At 41.4% G+C, this 17641-nt stretch overlaps 1 protein-coding gene across 2 annotated transcripts; it reads left to right on the top strand.

The window, feature by feature from the left end:
• Nucleotides 1-36: 36 nt before the first annotated feature.
• On the top strand, nucleotides 37-16563 carry mindy4 (MINDY lysine 48 deubiquitinase 4). Of its 2 annotated transcripts, none has more exons than XM_014149498.2 (18): nucleotides 37-293; nucleotides 647-766; nucleotides 866-999; nucleotides 1162-1447; nucleotides 1698-1960; nucleotides 2070-2125; nucleotides 2241-2353; nucleotides 2562-2678; nucleotides 3001-3089; nucleotides 3434-3535; nucleotides 3776-3839; nucleotides 4451-4516; nucleotides 4675-4742; nucleotides 4841-4904; nucleotides 11232-11393; nucleotides 11786-11963; nucleotides 12224-12308; nucleotides 13533-16563. In XM_014149498.2, the coding sequence occupies exons 1-18, from the start codon at nucleotides 222-224 to the stop codon at nucleotides 13579-13581; spliced, it is 2088 nt and encodes a 695-aa protein (XP_014004973.1). In that variant the 5' UTR covers nucleotides 37-221; the 3' UTR covers nucleotides 13582-16563. The 2 variants fall into 2 exon arrangements, with proteins under 2 accessions (XP_014004973.1, XP_014004972.1); XM_014149497.2 differs by having other exon boundaries at nucleotides 866-1071.
• The last annotated feature ends 1078 nt before the right edge of the window (nucleotides 16564-17641 follow it).

Below are 17641 nucleotides of genomic sequence, written 5' to 3'. Positions count from 1 at the left end.
ATTGAAGAAGAAGAAGAAGAAGAAGAAGAAGCGGAAGCAGGATGCATGACGAAGGCTCTCTTAGCCCAGCAACACGCATGCACTGTAACCATAGAAACAGACCATACTGTCAATTATTATCGTTGTTCTATCTGTGATACTGTGCTGTATGTAGCCTGTCGCTAGCTGGTTAGGTAGCTAACTGGCTAAATATACTTTTTTTGTGGGGGAATTTGTCGTTCATGCCACAAGTTATGGTTGTACGAGTAGAAGAAGTTGCTGCATCGCTTGTGCGGGAATTTCTCAGTCGGAAGGTAGGTGGAGAGCTGTGCACATTTGAAATTGGAATAAAATGCAAACGCTATCTTTCAGCTGGCTAGACTGGCTGAGTACTAACGTTAGCTACAGTAGAAAACACCACCGTTCAATCTGTGATGGTAAAGATGTTCTTTCAGACAGAGAACATTAACACAGATATTTGACATTAGAGTAGCATTATTAGTAACAACTTGAAGTCAGTTCAACGTATTGATATCATCTTTGATGTTTTGAGGATGTTTTAACTTTACGTTAGCTATACCTTACAGGTAGCAAACGTTACATTTCGCTAGCTAGCCTGATTGTGTTACAGGCTAAGTCAATGTTTGTTTACCTGCACACACTACAGGGACTCAAGAGAACGATTGCCTGCATGGATGAAGAGCATCCCCGCACAGATGCCAGCATCAACAATAGATCCGATCTGCGACAAATTCTTCACTTGGAAAGTCTATATAAAAGAAACAAGGTAGCCTAATCAAAGAAGAGGCAGATGAGTTTGAATGCATTGAAAGTGCCCCAGCGTTCATATATTAACACACAGCTGCTTGTTATGTTTTCGTGATAGGCCCAAGACTGTCCCCTGAAATCAATGTTGGAAGTCATTGTAAGACATCACATTGAAGGACATAAAGAGGACAGGCCAGGCTTCAACAGTGATGTCATCCAGACCGTATCAACTACACAGAAGTTGGTGACAAAGTCAGTGTATGACCACAGCAGGGCAGAAGAGAACACTACTGGATTTATCTTCAACCAAACTGACATGTCAAGGTTTTCATCAGAATCATCTAACTATGACTCATGTCAGGTTATTTTCAAAAGGCTTGTTTTGATGTGTATTGTGAATTATTTCTGTTCCAGGTCACTTTCAGAAGTTGTCTGTCCACCTCATGGTACATTATCATCATTAGAAGTGTCAGATACTCCCCCTACAACTACCCAGAGAAGTTTCTGGAGCCATAGCCTTTCCTCAGAGGGCCAACAGGACCGACAGCCTGTACCCTCCTTCCTAGACAATGACAGCGCCGCTAAAAGGGAATCCTTTTCAGACAAAAACACGGTCGTCACCACAGAGAGTAGTCATAAGAACAAATCAAGCCGCCTCAGACGAGGCATGATGGCAGGTCCCATAGCTAGTTCCCCCCAGGTACAGTGTTTGACTCAATGAAACTTGTGTCATATTCATTCATACACACTGTAGTAAAACACTTCTCAACGTAAAATGAAAATGAGTGTATTTTTTTATTGGACAAGCTCAGATCCCTGTATTGTGATGATAGATGTTATATTCATAATCATGGATACAAGATCTTCACTAAGCTGACTCTTGTGATACATACAAATGAACAGCTTGCTTTGTTCCCTTATTTGGTGATGTGAATTGTGTTCTCTCTAAGGAATCGAATAGAAAACGTCAGACTCGACGGTTGGGAGGCCCTAATCTTCTTCTGGCAAATGATGAAAACCACAAAAACATCAGAGATGGGCCTCTGTTGACTACTGTCCAGTCACTGAGAATGGTTAAAGGGTTGACAGAGCTCTCCACTGCTGACCCCATGAGAGAAAGCCAACAGCCGCGGCGCAGCACACTGGGGAAAGGATTTGATGAAGATGGCTATGGGTTTGAGAGAGTAGGAAAAGACAAGCACAAGACCAGCAAGTAAGTAGATTTTAGTTTCCTTCAACCTTTTTACTGACTAGGGAATTTCGGATTTCTTACTGTAACCTATTTAATGTATATTTATTTTATTGATCTATATTTTTTTTAGAACAAAATCAATGACCAATCAATATGTTGATCTGCACATGTCGGAGATGATTTTGGGTAATTATTACATTTTATCAAGCTGAATGCAACATTCACTCAATGTCTATAATTGTTATCATTATGACACCTCTTTTGCAGTATTGGATGACATGGACCATGTATTTTGTTGCAGATGACATTGATGATGATGAGGAGTTGCGTGAGCTCTCCAGAGTGCCCTGCCACTCCTCCAGTTTGCCTCAAACCACTTCTGATAGTCAACCCATGGACCAGCATACTGCCATTGTAGGTTTTTAGATGTGTCAAACTCTTTCCAAGGAGGGCCGACACTAGGCCCGAGTTGGAATGCGGCACTCCGTGAATGAAAAGTAGTGCACTGTATAGGGAATAGGGTGCCATTTGGGACTCAGCCATGATTACTGGAGCTCAGATATTTTGCCTGGTTTGAGTTAAAATGCTGTGATGTCCTGTGATGTCTGTGTGTTTTTACCAGGCCCTGAAAGAGCTCATCCTTGGCTCCAGCACCAGTTGTTTCAGTGCCGAGTGGAGGAGTCAGAGTTTCACTTTCTCTGATGCACCTGATCTGAGATATGGGCTTGTTCAGAAGAAGGTAGGACCAATACACCTGATCTGAGATATGGACTTGTTCAGAAGAAGGAAGGATTGGATCACCTTTGAAATGCTGTTGTTGTACCAGTCTGCAGAGACTAAAACTTCAATCACACAGGAGCTGAGTCCTAAATGGCCCATAGGGCCCTGGTCAAAAGTAGTGCACTATGTAGGGAATAGGGTGCCATTTGGGATGCATTTAGGCTCTAGAGCTCTATCCCTTGGAACAAATCATTCTAATCATGATAATATTGGTTATCTTGGTTGTTATGTTCAGGTGTATGGTCATGTAATTTAGCAATGTCACTGTATTGACTTTCCAGGGTGGTCCTTGTGGAGTTCTGGCTTCAGTCCAGGCTTGTATTCTGCAGAAACTTCTATTTGAGGGGACCGGCAGTGACGCAGGGCACCAGTAAGCACAGCATTCATTCATGTTTCTCTGTCAGATAGCCCACATGTACTAGGCTGTGTCCCAAAATGCATCCTATTCCATATTTAGTGCACTACTTTGGGCCAGGGCCCAAATGGCTCTGGTCAAATGTAGTGCACTATATCAGGAATAGGGTGCCATTTGTGACGCTGTCTTTATTATGAGAAATTAAATGTTCTTCACAAACCATTAATTCACATCAATGAGTGCTTTCTTGATTTACATCAGTGAGTATTAAGTCATGGAAAATTCTGTAAGTTCCAGTATTTAATTCCGTCTTGACTTCAGATGACTTCCATTGACTTCACATGGCATTTTGTCACCAGGAGATTAAGACCCTCTGATGCTGTGAGAACAAAGTGCCTCACGTTAGCCACTGCTGAGATCCTGTGGAGGGCTGGGGAGGGGAAAAAAGCCACCATCGCCATGTAAGTGAAACTCTCTCTGTTCCTTGTTGGGATCTAAAGAATGTCAACATGAAAATACAGGGTCATATTCACTAGGCAGAAAACGGAGGGACAACCCAAACTTGTCCAATAAGAAACCCTTGTTTTCCGTTGCAAAATGTTTTGGTACGGTGTGCACAAATGAATACTACCCTTGTTTTAAAAGGTGTAAGCCAAGGTTATCCTTTTATAAACCTTTCCGTTACCAATGTTGTCTTGCAGAACATCAGGAAGAAATCATTTCACCCCTACAGGACACCATAGATCTGAAGGAGTTCTAGAAAAGGTACAGTAATGTTAGAGAGAGTCTCTACCCTCTTGTCATCTATTTATGATCCTTATTTTAGCAACGACCTGGGGAATAGTTACAGGGGAGAGGAGGGGGGATGAATGAGCCAATTGGAAGCTGGGGATGATTAGGTGGCCATAATGGTATGAGGGCCAGATTGGGAATTTAGCCAGGACACCGGGGTTAAAACCCCTACTCTGCAATGGGATCCTTAGTGACCACAGAAAGTAAGGACACCAGTTTAACGTCCCATCCGAAAGACGGCACCCTCCACGTCAATGTGCCCAATCACTGCCCTGGGGCATTGGGATATTTTATTTTAGACCAGAGGAAGGGGGGTGTTAGACAGCATCTGGTCTCCCATCCAGGGACCGACCAGGACCAACCCTGCTTAGCTTCAGCCATCTACTGTACAGTATGTAGACAGTGTGTTTTTCTAGGAGAAATGCTAACATTTTAAAACATTTACTTTAATCCAATTACATTATTGTTGTTCCCAGATATCTATATTATGTGACCATCAGTTATGAACTAGGTTTGAGGATGAGGTTCTTCATATCTTTGATGCAATTTGGACAAACGTCTTTCCTAAAACTCTTTTGTTGTAGATTACATGTATTGATGTTGACAATCTAAAGGACCTTCAGTTGCTTGTGGAACAGCATATTCAACAGGTGAGATTACTCTATATGTATTATATGGTCAATATCCTTATGTGCCCATGTCAAATGCCAAAGCATGCACTCTTGTCTACTTTGAGGGTTTCGGTTAGATATTTCTGTTTGATTCTTTTTCTCACACTTGACTAAACTGGTGATTTCTTTCTTTGTAGTTTGAGTCGGGAGCCTTAGGGTGTATATTGCTCACCATCTCTGCTATTCTTTCCAGATCTATTGACCGGTACGATGATAGTGTACATTCAACACATATGAACAGACAGAAAATGCATGCATGCCATATAAAGTAGCTGTTGTGATCCTGTTCCCCCTTTTCCTCAGGGTTAGAGAGGATATGGATGTCCCCAACACCACACTCATCGGAGCCCATGGCTACTGCACACAGGTAGCGTCAAATGGCACCATATCCCCTGTATAGTGCACTATGTAGGGAATAGGGTATTATTTGGGCTCCTGAGTGGCATAGCGGTCTAAGGCACTGCATCTCAGTGCTAGAGGCGTCACTACGGACACCCACTGGTTCAAATCCAGGCTGTATCACAACCGGCCGTGATTGGGAGTCCCATAGGGTGGTGCACAATTGGCCCAGCGTCGTCCGGGTTTGGCTAGTGTAGGTTGTCATTGTAAATAAGAATTTGTTGACTTGCCTAGTTAAATAAAGGTTACGTTTAAAACAATAATAATTGGGATGCACACTAAGTAGGCCACCAAAAACATTGCACTATGCCAAGTAGAAATCAATATGTTTTCTCCAATTCTGTTGAAAGACACTCTTCAAATTCACCAATAGCTCTTTTGGATTAATCTTGGACAATGTGGTTTTGCTCATGGGGAATAATATTAGTAATGGAGAAAATATCTATATTATTTTTTCTTGATTTAATATCAATACTGTTAATCCAAGTATCGATTAGTAATACATTTAAAAAAGTTCACGTTAGCTAGGGATAGTCGGCTGGAGCTGCGCCAAAACTCTGGTATTTCTCATGTTCTCCATCTTCTTTTTAAATGGTGAGCCAACATCAGCACTTTTATCTCAAATGCGTTTTCTCATGGCTCTCAGCAGACATATAAAATCAGCAAAAAAAGAAACGTCCCTTTTTCAGGACCCTGTCTTTCAAAGATAATTCATAAAAATCCTAATAACGTCACAGATCTTCATTGTAAAGGGTTTAAACACTATTTCTCATGCTTGTTCAATGAACCATAAACAATTAATGAACATGCACCTGTGGAACGGTCGTTAAGACACTAACAGCTTACAGACAGTAGGCAATTAAAGAGGCCTTTCTACTGACTCTGAAAAACACCAAAAGAAAGATGCCCAGGGTCCCTGCTCATCTGTGTGAACGTGCCTTATGCATGCTGCAAGGAGGCATGAGGACTGCAGATGTGGTCAGGGCAATAAATTGCAATGTCCGTACTGTGAGACGCCTAAGACAGCGCTACAGGACGGACAGCTGATTGTCCTCGCAGTGGCAGACCACGTATAACACCTGCACAGGATCGGTACATCCGAACATCACTCCTGCGGGACAGGTACAGGATGGCAACAACAACTGCCTGAGTTACACCAGGAACGCACAATCCCTCCATCAGTGCTCAGACTGTCTGCGATAGTCTGAGAGAGGCTGGACTGAGGGCTTGTAGGCCTGTTATAAGGCAGGTCCTCACCAGACATCACCGGCAACAATGTCGCCTATGGACACAAACCCACCGTCGCTGGACCAGACAGGACTGGCAAAAAGTGCTCTTCACTGATGAGTCGGGTTTTGTCTCAGCAGGGGTGATGGTCGGATTCGCGTTTATCATCGAAGGAATGAGCGTTACACCGAGGCCTGTACTCTGGAGCGGGATCGATTTGGAGGTGGAGGGTCCGTCACGGTCCGGGGCGGTTTGTCACAACATCATCGGACTGAGCTTGTTGTCATTGCAGGCAATCTCAACGCTGTGTGTTACAGGGAAGACATCCTCCTCCCTCATGTTGTAACCTTCCTGCAGGCTCATCCTGACATGACAATGCCACCAGCCATACTGCTCGTTCTGTGCGTGATTTCCTGCAAGACAGGCAGGCTCATCCTGACATGACCCTCCAGCATGACAATGCCACCAGCCATGCTACTCGTTCTGTCCGTGATTTCCAGTGAAGAGTCCGAATCTCAATCCCATTGAGCACATCTGGGACCTTTTGGATCGGAGGGTGTGGGCTTGGGCCATTCCCCCCAGAAATGTCCGGGAACTTGCAGGTGCCTTGGTGGAAGAGTGGGGTAACATCTCACAGCAAGAACTGGCAAATCTGGTGCAGTCCATGAGGAGATGCACTGCAGTACTTAATGCAGCTGGTGGCCACACCAGATACTGACTGTTACTTTTGATTTTGACCCCCCCTTTGTTCAGGGACACATTATTCCATTTCTGTTAGTCACATGTCTGTGGAACTTGATCAGTTTATGTTTCAGTTGTTGAATCTTGTTATGTTCATACAAATATTTACACATGTTGAGTTTGCTGAAAATAAAAGCAGTTGACAGTGAGAGGACGTTTATATATTGAGCAATATGTTTGGAACATCAAATCGCATTAAAAACGCAACATCGAATCGCAATACATATAGAATCGTGATACATATAGAATCGCAGTACATATTGTATAGGCACCTACAGTTGAATTTGGAAGTTTACATACACCTTAGCCAAATACATTTGAACTCAGTTTTTCACAATTCCTGACATTTAATCCTAGTAAACATTCCCGGTCTTAGGTCAGTTAGGATCACCACTTTATTTTAAGAATGTGAAATGTCAGAATAATAGTAGAGAGTGATTTATTTCAGCCTTTATTTCTTTCATCACATTCCCAGTGGCTCAGACGTTTACATACACTAAATTAGTATTTGGTAGCATTGCCTTTAAATTGTTTAACTTGGGTCAAACGTTTCGGGTAGCCTTCCACAAGCTTCCCACAATAAGTTGGGTGAATTTTGGCCCATTCCTCCTGACAGAGCTGGTGTAACTGTGTCAGGTTTGTAGGCCTCCTTGCTCGCACACGCTTTTTCAGTTCTGCCCACAAATGTTCTATAGGATTGAGGTCAGGGTTTGTGATGGTCACTCCAATACCTTGACTTTGTTGTCCTTAAGCCATTTTCCACAACTTTGGAAGTATGCTTGGGGTCATTGTCCATTTGGAAGTGTCACGCCCTGACCTGAGAGAGCCTTTTTATGTCTCTATTTAGGTTTGGTCAGGGTGTGATTTGGGTGGGCATTCTATGTCCTTTTTTCTATGCTTTGTATTTCTTTGTTTTGGCCTGGTATGGCTCTTAATCAGGGACAGCTGTACATCGTTGTCGCTGATTGGGAGTCATACTTAGGCAGCCTGTTTTCCTTTGGGGTTTGTGGGTAGTTAATTTTTGTTTAGTGTTTTGTTATACCTGACAGAACTGGTTGGCTGTCATTTTCTTGTTTTGTTCAAAGTGTCTCGATTACAATTAAATATGAGCACTCAACACGCTGCGCCTTGGTCTACTTCTTCAGACAGCCGTTATAGGAAGACCCATTTGCGACCAAGCTTTAACTTCCTGACTGATGTCTTGAGATGTTGCTTCAATATATCCACATAATTGTGGCTCATAATCATGATGCCATCTATTTTGTGAAGTGCACCAGTCCCTCCTGCAGCAAAGCACCCCCACAACATGATGCTGCCACCCCTGTGCTTCACGGTTGGGATGGTGTTCTTCGGCTTGCAAGCCTCCCCCTTTTTCCTCCAAACATAACGATGGTCATTATCGCCAAACAATTCTATTTTTGTTTCATCAGACCAGAGAACATTTCTCCAAAAAGTACAATCTTTGTCCCCATGTGCAGTTGCAAACCGCAGGTTGGCTTTTTTATGGCGGTTTTGGAGCAGTGGCTTCTTCCTTGCTGCGCGGCCTTTCAGGTTATGTCGATGTAGGACTCGTTTTACTTTTGTACCTATTTGTACCTCCAGCATCTTCACAAGGTCGTTTGCTGTTGTTCTGGGATTGATTTGCACTTTTCGCACCAAAGTACGTTCATCTCTAGGAGACAGAACACGTCTCCTTCCTGAGCGGTATGATGGATGTGTGGTTCCATGGTGTTTATACTTGTGTACTATTGTTTGTACAGATGAACGTGGTACCTTCAGGCGTTTGGAAATTGCTTCCAAGAATGAACCAGACTTGAAGAGGTCTACAATTTTTTTTCTGCGCTCTTGGCTGATTTCTTATGATTTTCCGATGATGTTCAGCAAAGAGGCACTGAGTTTGAAGGTAGGCCTTGAAGTACATCCACAGGTACACCTCCAGTTGACTCAGATTATGTTAATTAGCTTATCAGAAGCTCCTAAATCCATAACATCATTTTCTGGAATTTTCCAAGCTGTTTAAAGGCACAGTCAACTTAGTGTATTTAAACTTCTGACCCACTGTTATTGTGATACAGTGAATTATAAGTGAACTAATCTGTCTGTAAACAATTGTTGGAAAAATTACTTGTGTCATGCACAAAGTAGATGTCCTAACCGACTTGCCAAGAGTATAGTTTGTTAACAAGAAATTTGTGGAGTGGTTGAAAAACAAGTTTCAAAGACTCCAACCTATGTGTATGTAAACTTCGACTTCAACTGTAAGTATTGTGATATTATTTTATCGTGAGGTCACTGGCAATTCCCAGCCCTAAATAATGTACAGTGCATTCGGAAAGTTTTCAGACCCCATTACTTTTTCTACATTTTGTTACGTTACAGGCTAATTCTAAAAGTGATTAAACTGTTTTTCCCCCCTCATCAATCTACACACATTACCCCATAATGACAAAGCAAAAACAGGTTTTTAGAAATGTATTACAAATAAAAAAAAGAAATATTACATTTACATAAGTATTCAGACCCTTTACTCAGTACTTTGTTAAAGCACCTTTGACAGCGATTACAGCCTCGTGTCTTCTTGGGTATGAAGCTACAAGCTTGGCACACCTGTATTTGGGGAGTTTCTCCCATTGTTCTCTGCAGATCCTGAGCACTCTGGAGCAGGTTTTCATCAAAGATCTCTCGGTACTTTGCTCCGTTCATCTTTCCCTCGATCCTGACTAGACTCCCAGTCCCTGCCAGAGAAAAACATCCCCACAGCATGATGCTGCCACCAACATGAATCACTGTAGGGAATGTGCCAGGTTTCCTCCAGACGTGGGGAGGCAGTATTTTCTGAATGTCACGCGCCAATGTAAAAATGGGTTTTTGGATATAAATATGAATTTGATCGAACAAAAAATGCATGTATTGTCTAACATGATGTCCTAGGAGTGTCATCTGATGAAGATTGTCAAAGGTTAGTGCTTAATTTTAGCTGTATATCTGGCTTTGTGACGGCTATCCGTGCTTGGAAAATTGCTTTTTTTTTTTTGCTAAGGTGCTATCCTAAAATAATCTAATGTTTTGCTTTCACCGTAAAGCCTTTTTGAAATCGGACAATGTGATTGGATTAACGAGTAGAGTATCTTTAAAATGCTGTATAATACTTTAATTTTAATTTTGAGATTATTATTTTTTTAATTTTGTGCCGTGCTATCTCACTGGTTGTTGTCCAACCAATCCCGTTAACAGGACTTTATCTCGAAGGGGTCCTCGAGGTTAATGAGATCTGGCACTGATGTTGGGCGATTAGGCCTGTCTCGTAGTCGGCGTTCTAATTCATCCCAAAGGTGTTCGATTGAGGTTGAGGTCAGGTATCTGTGCAGGCCAGTCAAGTTCTTCCAAACCAATCTTGACAAACCATTTCTGTATGGACCTCGATTTGTACACGGTGGCATTCTCATGCTGAAACAGGAAAGGGCCTTCTCCAAACTGTTGCCACAAAGTTGGAAGCACAGAATCGTCTAGAATGTCATTGTATGCTGGAGAAATAAGATTTCCCTTCACTGGAACCAAGGGGCGTAGCCCGAACCATGAAAAACAGCCCCAGACCATTATTTCTCCTCCACCAAACTTTACAGTTGGCACTATGCATTCGGGCACGTAGCATTCTCCTGGCATCCACCAAATCGTGATTCATCACTCCAGAGTAAGCTTTTCCACTGCTTCAGAGTCCAATGGCGGCGAACTTTACGCAATTCCAGCCAACTCTTTGCATTACGTATGGTGATCTTAGGCTTGTGTGCGGCTGCTCGGCTATGGAAACCCAATTCATGAAGCTCCTGACGAGCAGTTCTTGTGCTGATTTTGCTACCAGAGGCAGTTTGGAACTCTGTAGTGAGTGTTGCATCCGAGGACAGACAATTTTTACGAGCTTCAGCGGTCCCTTTCTGTGAGCTTGTGTGGACTACCACTTCGCGGTTGAGCCGTTGTTGCTCCTAGACATTCACATTTTACAATAACAGCACTTACAGTTGACCAGGGCAGCACTAATTTTACGAACTGACTTGTTGGAAAGGTAGCATCCTATGACGGTGCCACGTTGAAAATCACTGAGCTCTTCAGTAAGGCCATTCTACTGCCATGGTTTGTCTATGGAGATTGCACGGCTGTGTGCTGTATTTTATACACCTGTCAGCAACGCGTGTGGCTGAACGAGCCGAATCCACTAATTTGAAGGGGTGTTCACATACTGCTGGGTATATAGTGTATTACGTTATACTGTATGAATTTAAACATAATCCACCCTGACATTTATTTTGGTTTTATTATTATTCCTCCATAGGAGCTGGTCAATTTATTGCTGTGTGGACAGGCTGTGTCCAATGTCTTCAACAACAATATGGAGCTGGATTCAGGCAATGGAAACCTGACCCTTCTCAAGGGAATAAGAGGTCGCAGTGACATTGGACTGCTGTCCTTATTTGAACATTATAATATATGCAAGGTAAAAACACATGGTTACATGACACATCACATGTGTCCCAAATGGAATCCTATTCCCTATATAGTGCACTACTTTTGACCGTAACCCTATGGATCATGGTTAAAGGTAGAGCACTATAAAGGGAATAGGGTGATTTTTGGGATGCACTTATTTGTTGAAACAGCCCTAAAATATTACAGATTGTGCCTTTTTTAATTCATCTTTCTGCACTATTTTAGAACCGTAACTAACTAGTTAGCTAGTAACATGTGCAGCATAGAGAAACACTAACCAACAATGCATATTTTAGTCAACTCTTTTTGACTCAACCAATGTCTACACTCAACCAAGACGCTCTATTTCCAGATACCTTTTGTTTCTAATGATCATGTATGGTTTGATACATTTTGAAGGTTGGTTCCAACCTGAAGACTCCCAAGTTCCCTATCTGGGTGGTGTGCAGCGAGAGCCATTTCAGCGTGCTCTTTGGTGTGCAGGAGCTGCTGAGTGACCAGTGTGTGATCGGGGAGTTTGACCTGTACTACTACGACGGCCTAGCCAATCAGCAGGAGGAAATCTGCCTAACTGTCTGTACGTATGGAACACTGATGATGATGATCTGGGTTGGTTTCATCTGCTAGAGAACTAGACACAGATGTATCCCTTTCTTATGTACTGTAGCTATTTGGGTAACTCTGTTATTGATGTGAAATGATCAGGCCCTATTCATTCATCTCACGTATCACTCGTATGTATTTCACTTGAAAATGAATGACTTTCAGTGCCAATCATAAGTTAATATGAAGTTAATGTTCCTCATGAAGAGTTTGTATTCTTGTATTTATGTCCAGCTTTAGGTACCTCAGGAATATCTCCTGGCTGCCAAGGTATCGACACTGATCTCATTCCTCCTCTTGAACACTGTATACGGACCAAGTGAGTCAGTTCATTTTTCTTGTTCAAACATGCATTAAAGCCGCCGATGCTTAAATATAAGTAATATAATAAAATTATTCCCATCAAAACCCATCAGGTTATGCTAGTGACTTGTCTGAAGGTAACCAGTACTGGATTAAAAAAATGAATGGAAGTATGGAGCTTAGTTTTGTGCCTACTCCCAAAAAAGTGTTTAAATATGTGTAAAAGAAAAAGTATATATATACTTCCTGTGCTTTTTTATATCTCCTAGATATAGGACTGACACTTATTTTTGGACTGTCATTTTTGCCATTTATGAATGTTATTCAATGCATTTCTGTGGGCTATAGTATAAAGGCCCAATTTAATATGTTATCAAATGTTTTTATTTATCTTTTTTTTATATATATACCTATAGGGGTCCTAAAATAGCTAGATAATCCATGATATTACCATCCTAAAACATTTCCATATGTTAGCTTGAACTACTTCGCTTGATTGATTGTAATTGCACTAGTATTACATTTTTATGTACTTTTATGTAAAGTGTCCTTGGGTGTCTTGAAATGCGCCTGACAAATAAAACTGTGTTATCATTGTAGGATTTACACTGAGTATACCAAACATTAGGAACACCTTCCTAATATTGAGTTGCAGCCCATGTTGACTCCAATGCTTTCCACGGTTGTGTCACGTTGGCTGGATGTCCTTTGGGTGGTGGACTGTTCTTGATACACACGGGAAACTGTTGAGCGTGAAAAACCCAGCAGCGTGGCAGTTCTTGACACAAACCGGTGTGCCTGACACCCACTACCATACGCCGTTCAAAGGCACTTTAAATCTTTTGTCCTGCCCATTCACTGAATGGCACACATACACAATCCATGTCTCAATTGTCTCAGGTCTTAAAAATCCTTCTTTAACCTGTCTCTTCCCCTTCATCTACCCTAAAGTGGATTTAACAAGTGACATCAGTAATGGATCATAGCTTTCACCTGGATTCATGTCATGGAAAGAGCAGGTGTTCATAATGTTTTGTGCACTCAGTGTATAATGCTGCCTATTTATATTGCAAGTGATACTTTGAACAACATTTGTAGTACAATGTTTTTATGGTACAGTATGTACATTTTAGTCATTTAGCAGACAGTGTTATCCAGAGCGACTTCTTCAAGTTATATCAACATTTGCATGCATTTACCATAGTCCACTCTGACTGTTTATTGTGTTTTGTTTTCCTAGATGGAAAGATGCCATTGTCAATTGGAATGACACCGAGCCCATACTTTGACTGGCTAGTGGATAGAAGGTGATGACTGTAGATGAGACTGGGACGACCCCATGGCTGGAGACACAAAATATACTGCTTTCTTATTGCAAAATATGCCCTTAAGCAAACACTTTTATCCAAAGCGAATTATAGTCATGCATGCATGCATACATTACAGATTAAATAGAATTGCTTACAGTAGCGGTGCATGGGTAAAATCACTGGGGAAGCCAAGCCCCCCCCACCCAAAAGCCATATTATAACCTACTATGTGTGTTGTGATAATTGCATTTTTTGCTCTAGAACCTGTTAGTTCATATGCCTTGCCACTGTGATATATAGGCCTATGGCCGAGACAGTAAGAAGACATAGTGGCAGAATAAATTCAACCACACCTTTGTTTCATCACAAAACTGAAGAGAAACCTCTGTCCGGTGAAGTCCACAAAGCATATTTCATGTAGCAAACAGTTATATGACCTACAGCATAGTCAAGCAAGTTAATGTTTCTGACTTTTCACTAAACAACTATTGATTTAGAACCACAGAGTTACCATAAGTCTCAAAGAAAGCAGGAGCTGCCTCCACTATTCCAGCACCATTTCTACTTCAACATTTCAACATCATCAAGTGAAATCACCCATGCTTGGTCTAATACAGTGACAACTAAAAGATACCAAAAACGATTTAGTCCTATCAACATAAGCCAAATGTGATATGGCTGTCCATGGTTCTGCTTTCTCTCTGTGTGTGTGCGTGCATTCGTGCAAGTATAAAAAAACATGTTTACTCACCCTACTTGTAGAGACACGCCAATGCCATCATCCTCTTTCATGTTGATGAAATGGTCTATGATTCTGTCATACAGTACACACTTTTAGTTTTGTTGTCCTAGGGTACCTGGCTAAAATGCTTTCTAGCTAGCTTAACTTCTTTCATGAGCAACAATGAGCCAGGCCAGCTAGTTAACATTAGTCTACAATGTCTAGCTACATATTGAACTTCCATCCTCTCAGGCCAGGGGCACAATGTATGAATTAATGGTTGGATCATTATCACCATTATAATCATTGGCCAGTATGGAGAATTAAAGCTGCATTATGTAACTTTTTGGTCGTCCTGACTATATTCACATAGAAATGGGAGTTATAGATCTGTCATTCTCATTGAAATCACGTCTTAAGAAGCGGTAGATCTGTTCTATGCGCACAATTTTTATGCTTCCCGGTCTTAAGTTTGGTTTTTGTGTCTTTTACTTTCGGTTTTGAACGCCAGCTTCAAATAGCTGAAAATATTTTTGGTTATGGAAAATATATTTCACTGCAGTTCAGATGGTACAATGATTCTCTACACTATTCTTGCTTGTTTTGTCACATAAACTGAAATTAGGTGAACTATTAGACTTTTAACAACCAGGAAATGGCAGTGTGCATCTTTATGTAAAACCACAAGTGCAAATCCCTATCTCCATCCATGGCTAATTTAGGAAAGGGACAATTTTAGCTAACTAGCTAGCTAGCCACCGGAGGACAACAACATAACGAGATGCAACAATTCTAGTTTTTTTCTGTCAATTCAATATTAGGATGGTATTGTTAAAGTTGCGCTATGCAGAAATCGCTCCGCCATTTCCTGTTTGATGAAACTCTAATAGTTAATCTAATTTTAATCTATGTGACAAAATAAGATGGTACAGTGTAGAGAATCATTGTACCATCTAAACCACTGTGAAATATATTTTCCATAACCCAAAATATTGTATTTTCAGCTGTTTTGAAGCTGGTGTACAAAACCAGAAGTAAACGATGCAAAAATAAAACTTAAGAATGGAAAGCATAGAACATATCTACTGCTTTTTAGACTTGTTTTCAAGTTGAATGATAGATCTATAACCCACTTTTCTATGTGAATTTGGTCAGGTCGCACATAAAGTTACATATTGACACATTTAATGTAAGTTACATATTGCCACTTTTACTGTTTTGGAAAGTCGGTGTATTTGTATTGTATAAAACAGGGTTCTCCAACCCTGTTCCTGGAGAGCTTCCATCCTGTCGATTTTCGTTCCAACCCTGTTCCTGGAGAGCTTCCATCCTGTGGATTTTCACTCCAACCCTGTTCCTGGAGAGCTTCCATCCTGTGGATTTTCGCTCCAACCTTAATCTAGCACACCTGAATCGGGTTAGAGTGAAATGGGGTCGCTCTCCAGGAACAGGGTTGGAGACCCATGGTATAAAGTATATTATTTGAATAAATATTATTGTATTTCATCAACAACCACGTGTTGACACGATCATGGAGGCCGTTTTGTACATGTTAATTTACATTTGAATCATTTAGCAGACGCTCTTATCCAGAGTGACTTACAGGATCAAGTAGGGTTAAGTGCCTTGCTCAAGGGCACATTGCCAGGTTTTTCACCTAGTCAGCTTGGGGATTTGAACCAGCGACTTTTCGGTTACTGGCACTTAACCACTAGGCTAGTCGCTGTCCCCAGGTCGCCTAATTGTTTCTGAATGCCTGAAGATGTTCTTGTTATAAGTGGTGCAGGAAATGTTGATTCCTACGCCTTAAAACGAGTCTTTACCTCATCGTTTCTTACATGGACATGCCCAATATAAAGAGGAGTGCCTTGGATTTGGCGTAGCCTATGACATGCAGCTTTGATGACCATCAGTCTTAAAGGTAGAGTCAGCAGTTATTTCTGCAACAGCTAAGAGCATCTTGCATCTCGCTCATCACAATATCATCTGTGCGGCTTGTGGCAGCGTCATTTAGCTCACTCTACCGTTTAATGTATGACAATATCCATAGGGTATTATTACATTTCAAACATTATTCTATTACATGACGTATATACTACATATCTAACCATTTGATGTTATTTGTGAAATGGACGTGTGTATTTTTGACTGTAAAACATTTGACTGTAGATGTTTTATTTGAATGGTCAGAGTTGTAAACTAATTTGTTTTATTAATTTAAAAGTTGTGGATCACCTGTATCTTGCCTTTTGTCTTCTGTGAATGACTACACTTGGACACATGCAATGCCTTGATTGTCCTCTTGCTGCCACTGTTGAGTTGTATATGGATCCTGTATGCAGTCAACATTGCTCACTCTTGGTTCCCATGACAGGAGAGAAGATATATGAAATGTTAATGGTTGCCAAATCAAAATAGAATAAAATTGTATTGGTCGCATGCACATATTTAGCAGATGTTATTGCGGGTATAGAAAAATGCTTGTGTTCCTAGCTCCAACAGTGCAGTAATAATCTAACAATATACAACAATACACACAAATCTAAAAATTAAAGAATGGAATTAAGAAACATTAGGATGAGCAATTTTGGAGTGTGTGTGTGTGTGTGGGATGTATAGACATGAATGTTTTTATGAAGTTCATTTTTTTCCACCAGAATATTCATTCAAGTGTTTTTTTACGTGAAGTAAATGTCAAGTCAGGAGATTGTGTAACACCTGGAGTGTATCCACACTGCCTTCGGAAAGTATTCAGACCCCTTCCTTTTTTCCACATTTTGTTACGTTACAACCTTATTCTAAAATGAATTAAATAAAGAATGTTGCTCATCAATCTACACACAACACAATTGGAAAAAGTTTGGAACTACCAAGACTCTTCCTAGAGCTGTCCAGCCAGCCAAACTGAGCAATCACGAGAGAAGGGCCTTGGTCAGGGAGGTGACCAAGAACCAGATGGTGACTCTGACAGAGCTCCAGAGTTCCTCTGTGGAGATGGGAGAACCTTCAAACATCTCTGCACACTCCACCAATCAGGCCTTTATGGTAGAGTGGCCAGGCCGAAGCCACTTCTCAGTAAAAGGCACATGACAGCCCGGTTGCCCAAAAGGCAACTAAAAGACTCTCAGACCATGAGAAACAAGATTCTCTGGTCTGATGAAACCAAGATTGAACTCCTTGGCCTGAATGCCAACCGTCACATCTGGAGGAAACCTGGCACCATCCCTACGGTGAAGCATGGTGGCTGTTGGGAAGTTTTTCAGCAGCAGGGACTTGGAGTCAGGATTGAGGGAATGATGAACAGAGCTTGAGAGCATC

This window comes from Salmo salar, chromosome ssa16 (genome assembly GCF_905237065.1).
Source record: "Salmo salar chromosome ssa16, Ssal_v3.1, whole genome shotgun sequence".
In the NCBI taxonomy this organism is placed as follows: Eukaryota; Metazoa; Chordata; class Actinopteri; order Salmoniformes; family Salmonidae; genus Salmo; species Salmo salar.
Note: the sequence above shows the minus strand (reverse complement) of the source record. Positions and strands in the feature narration are given on the sequence as shown.

What these genes read in the sequence shown, in the direction of transcription:
- mindy4 (XM_014149497.2), top strand. Translation starts at nt 222, where the DNA reads ATGCCACAAGTTATGGTTGTACGAGTAGAAGAAGTTGCTGCATCGCTT. An exon ending in ATGGGCTTGTTCAGAAGAAG is followed by an intron (nt 2,679 to 3,000) that starts GTAGGACCAATA and finishes TTGACTTTCCAG; the next exon opens with GGTGGTCCTTGTGGAGTTCT. An exon ending in GGCAGTGACGCAGGGCACCA is followed by an intron (nt 3,090 to 3,433) that starts GTAAGCACAGCA and finishes TTTTGTCACCAG; the next exon opens with GAGATTAAGACCCTCTGATG.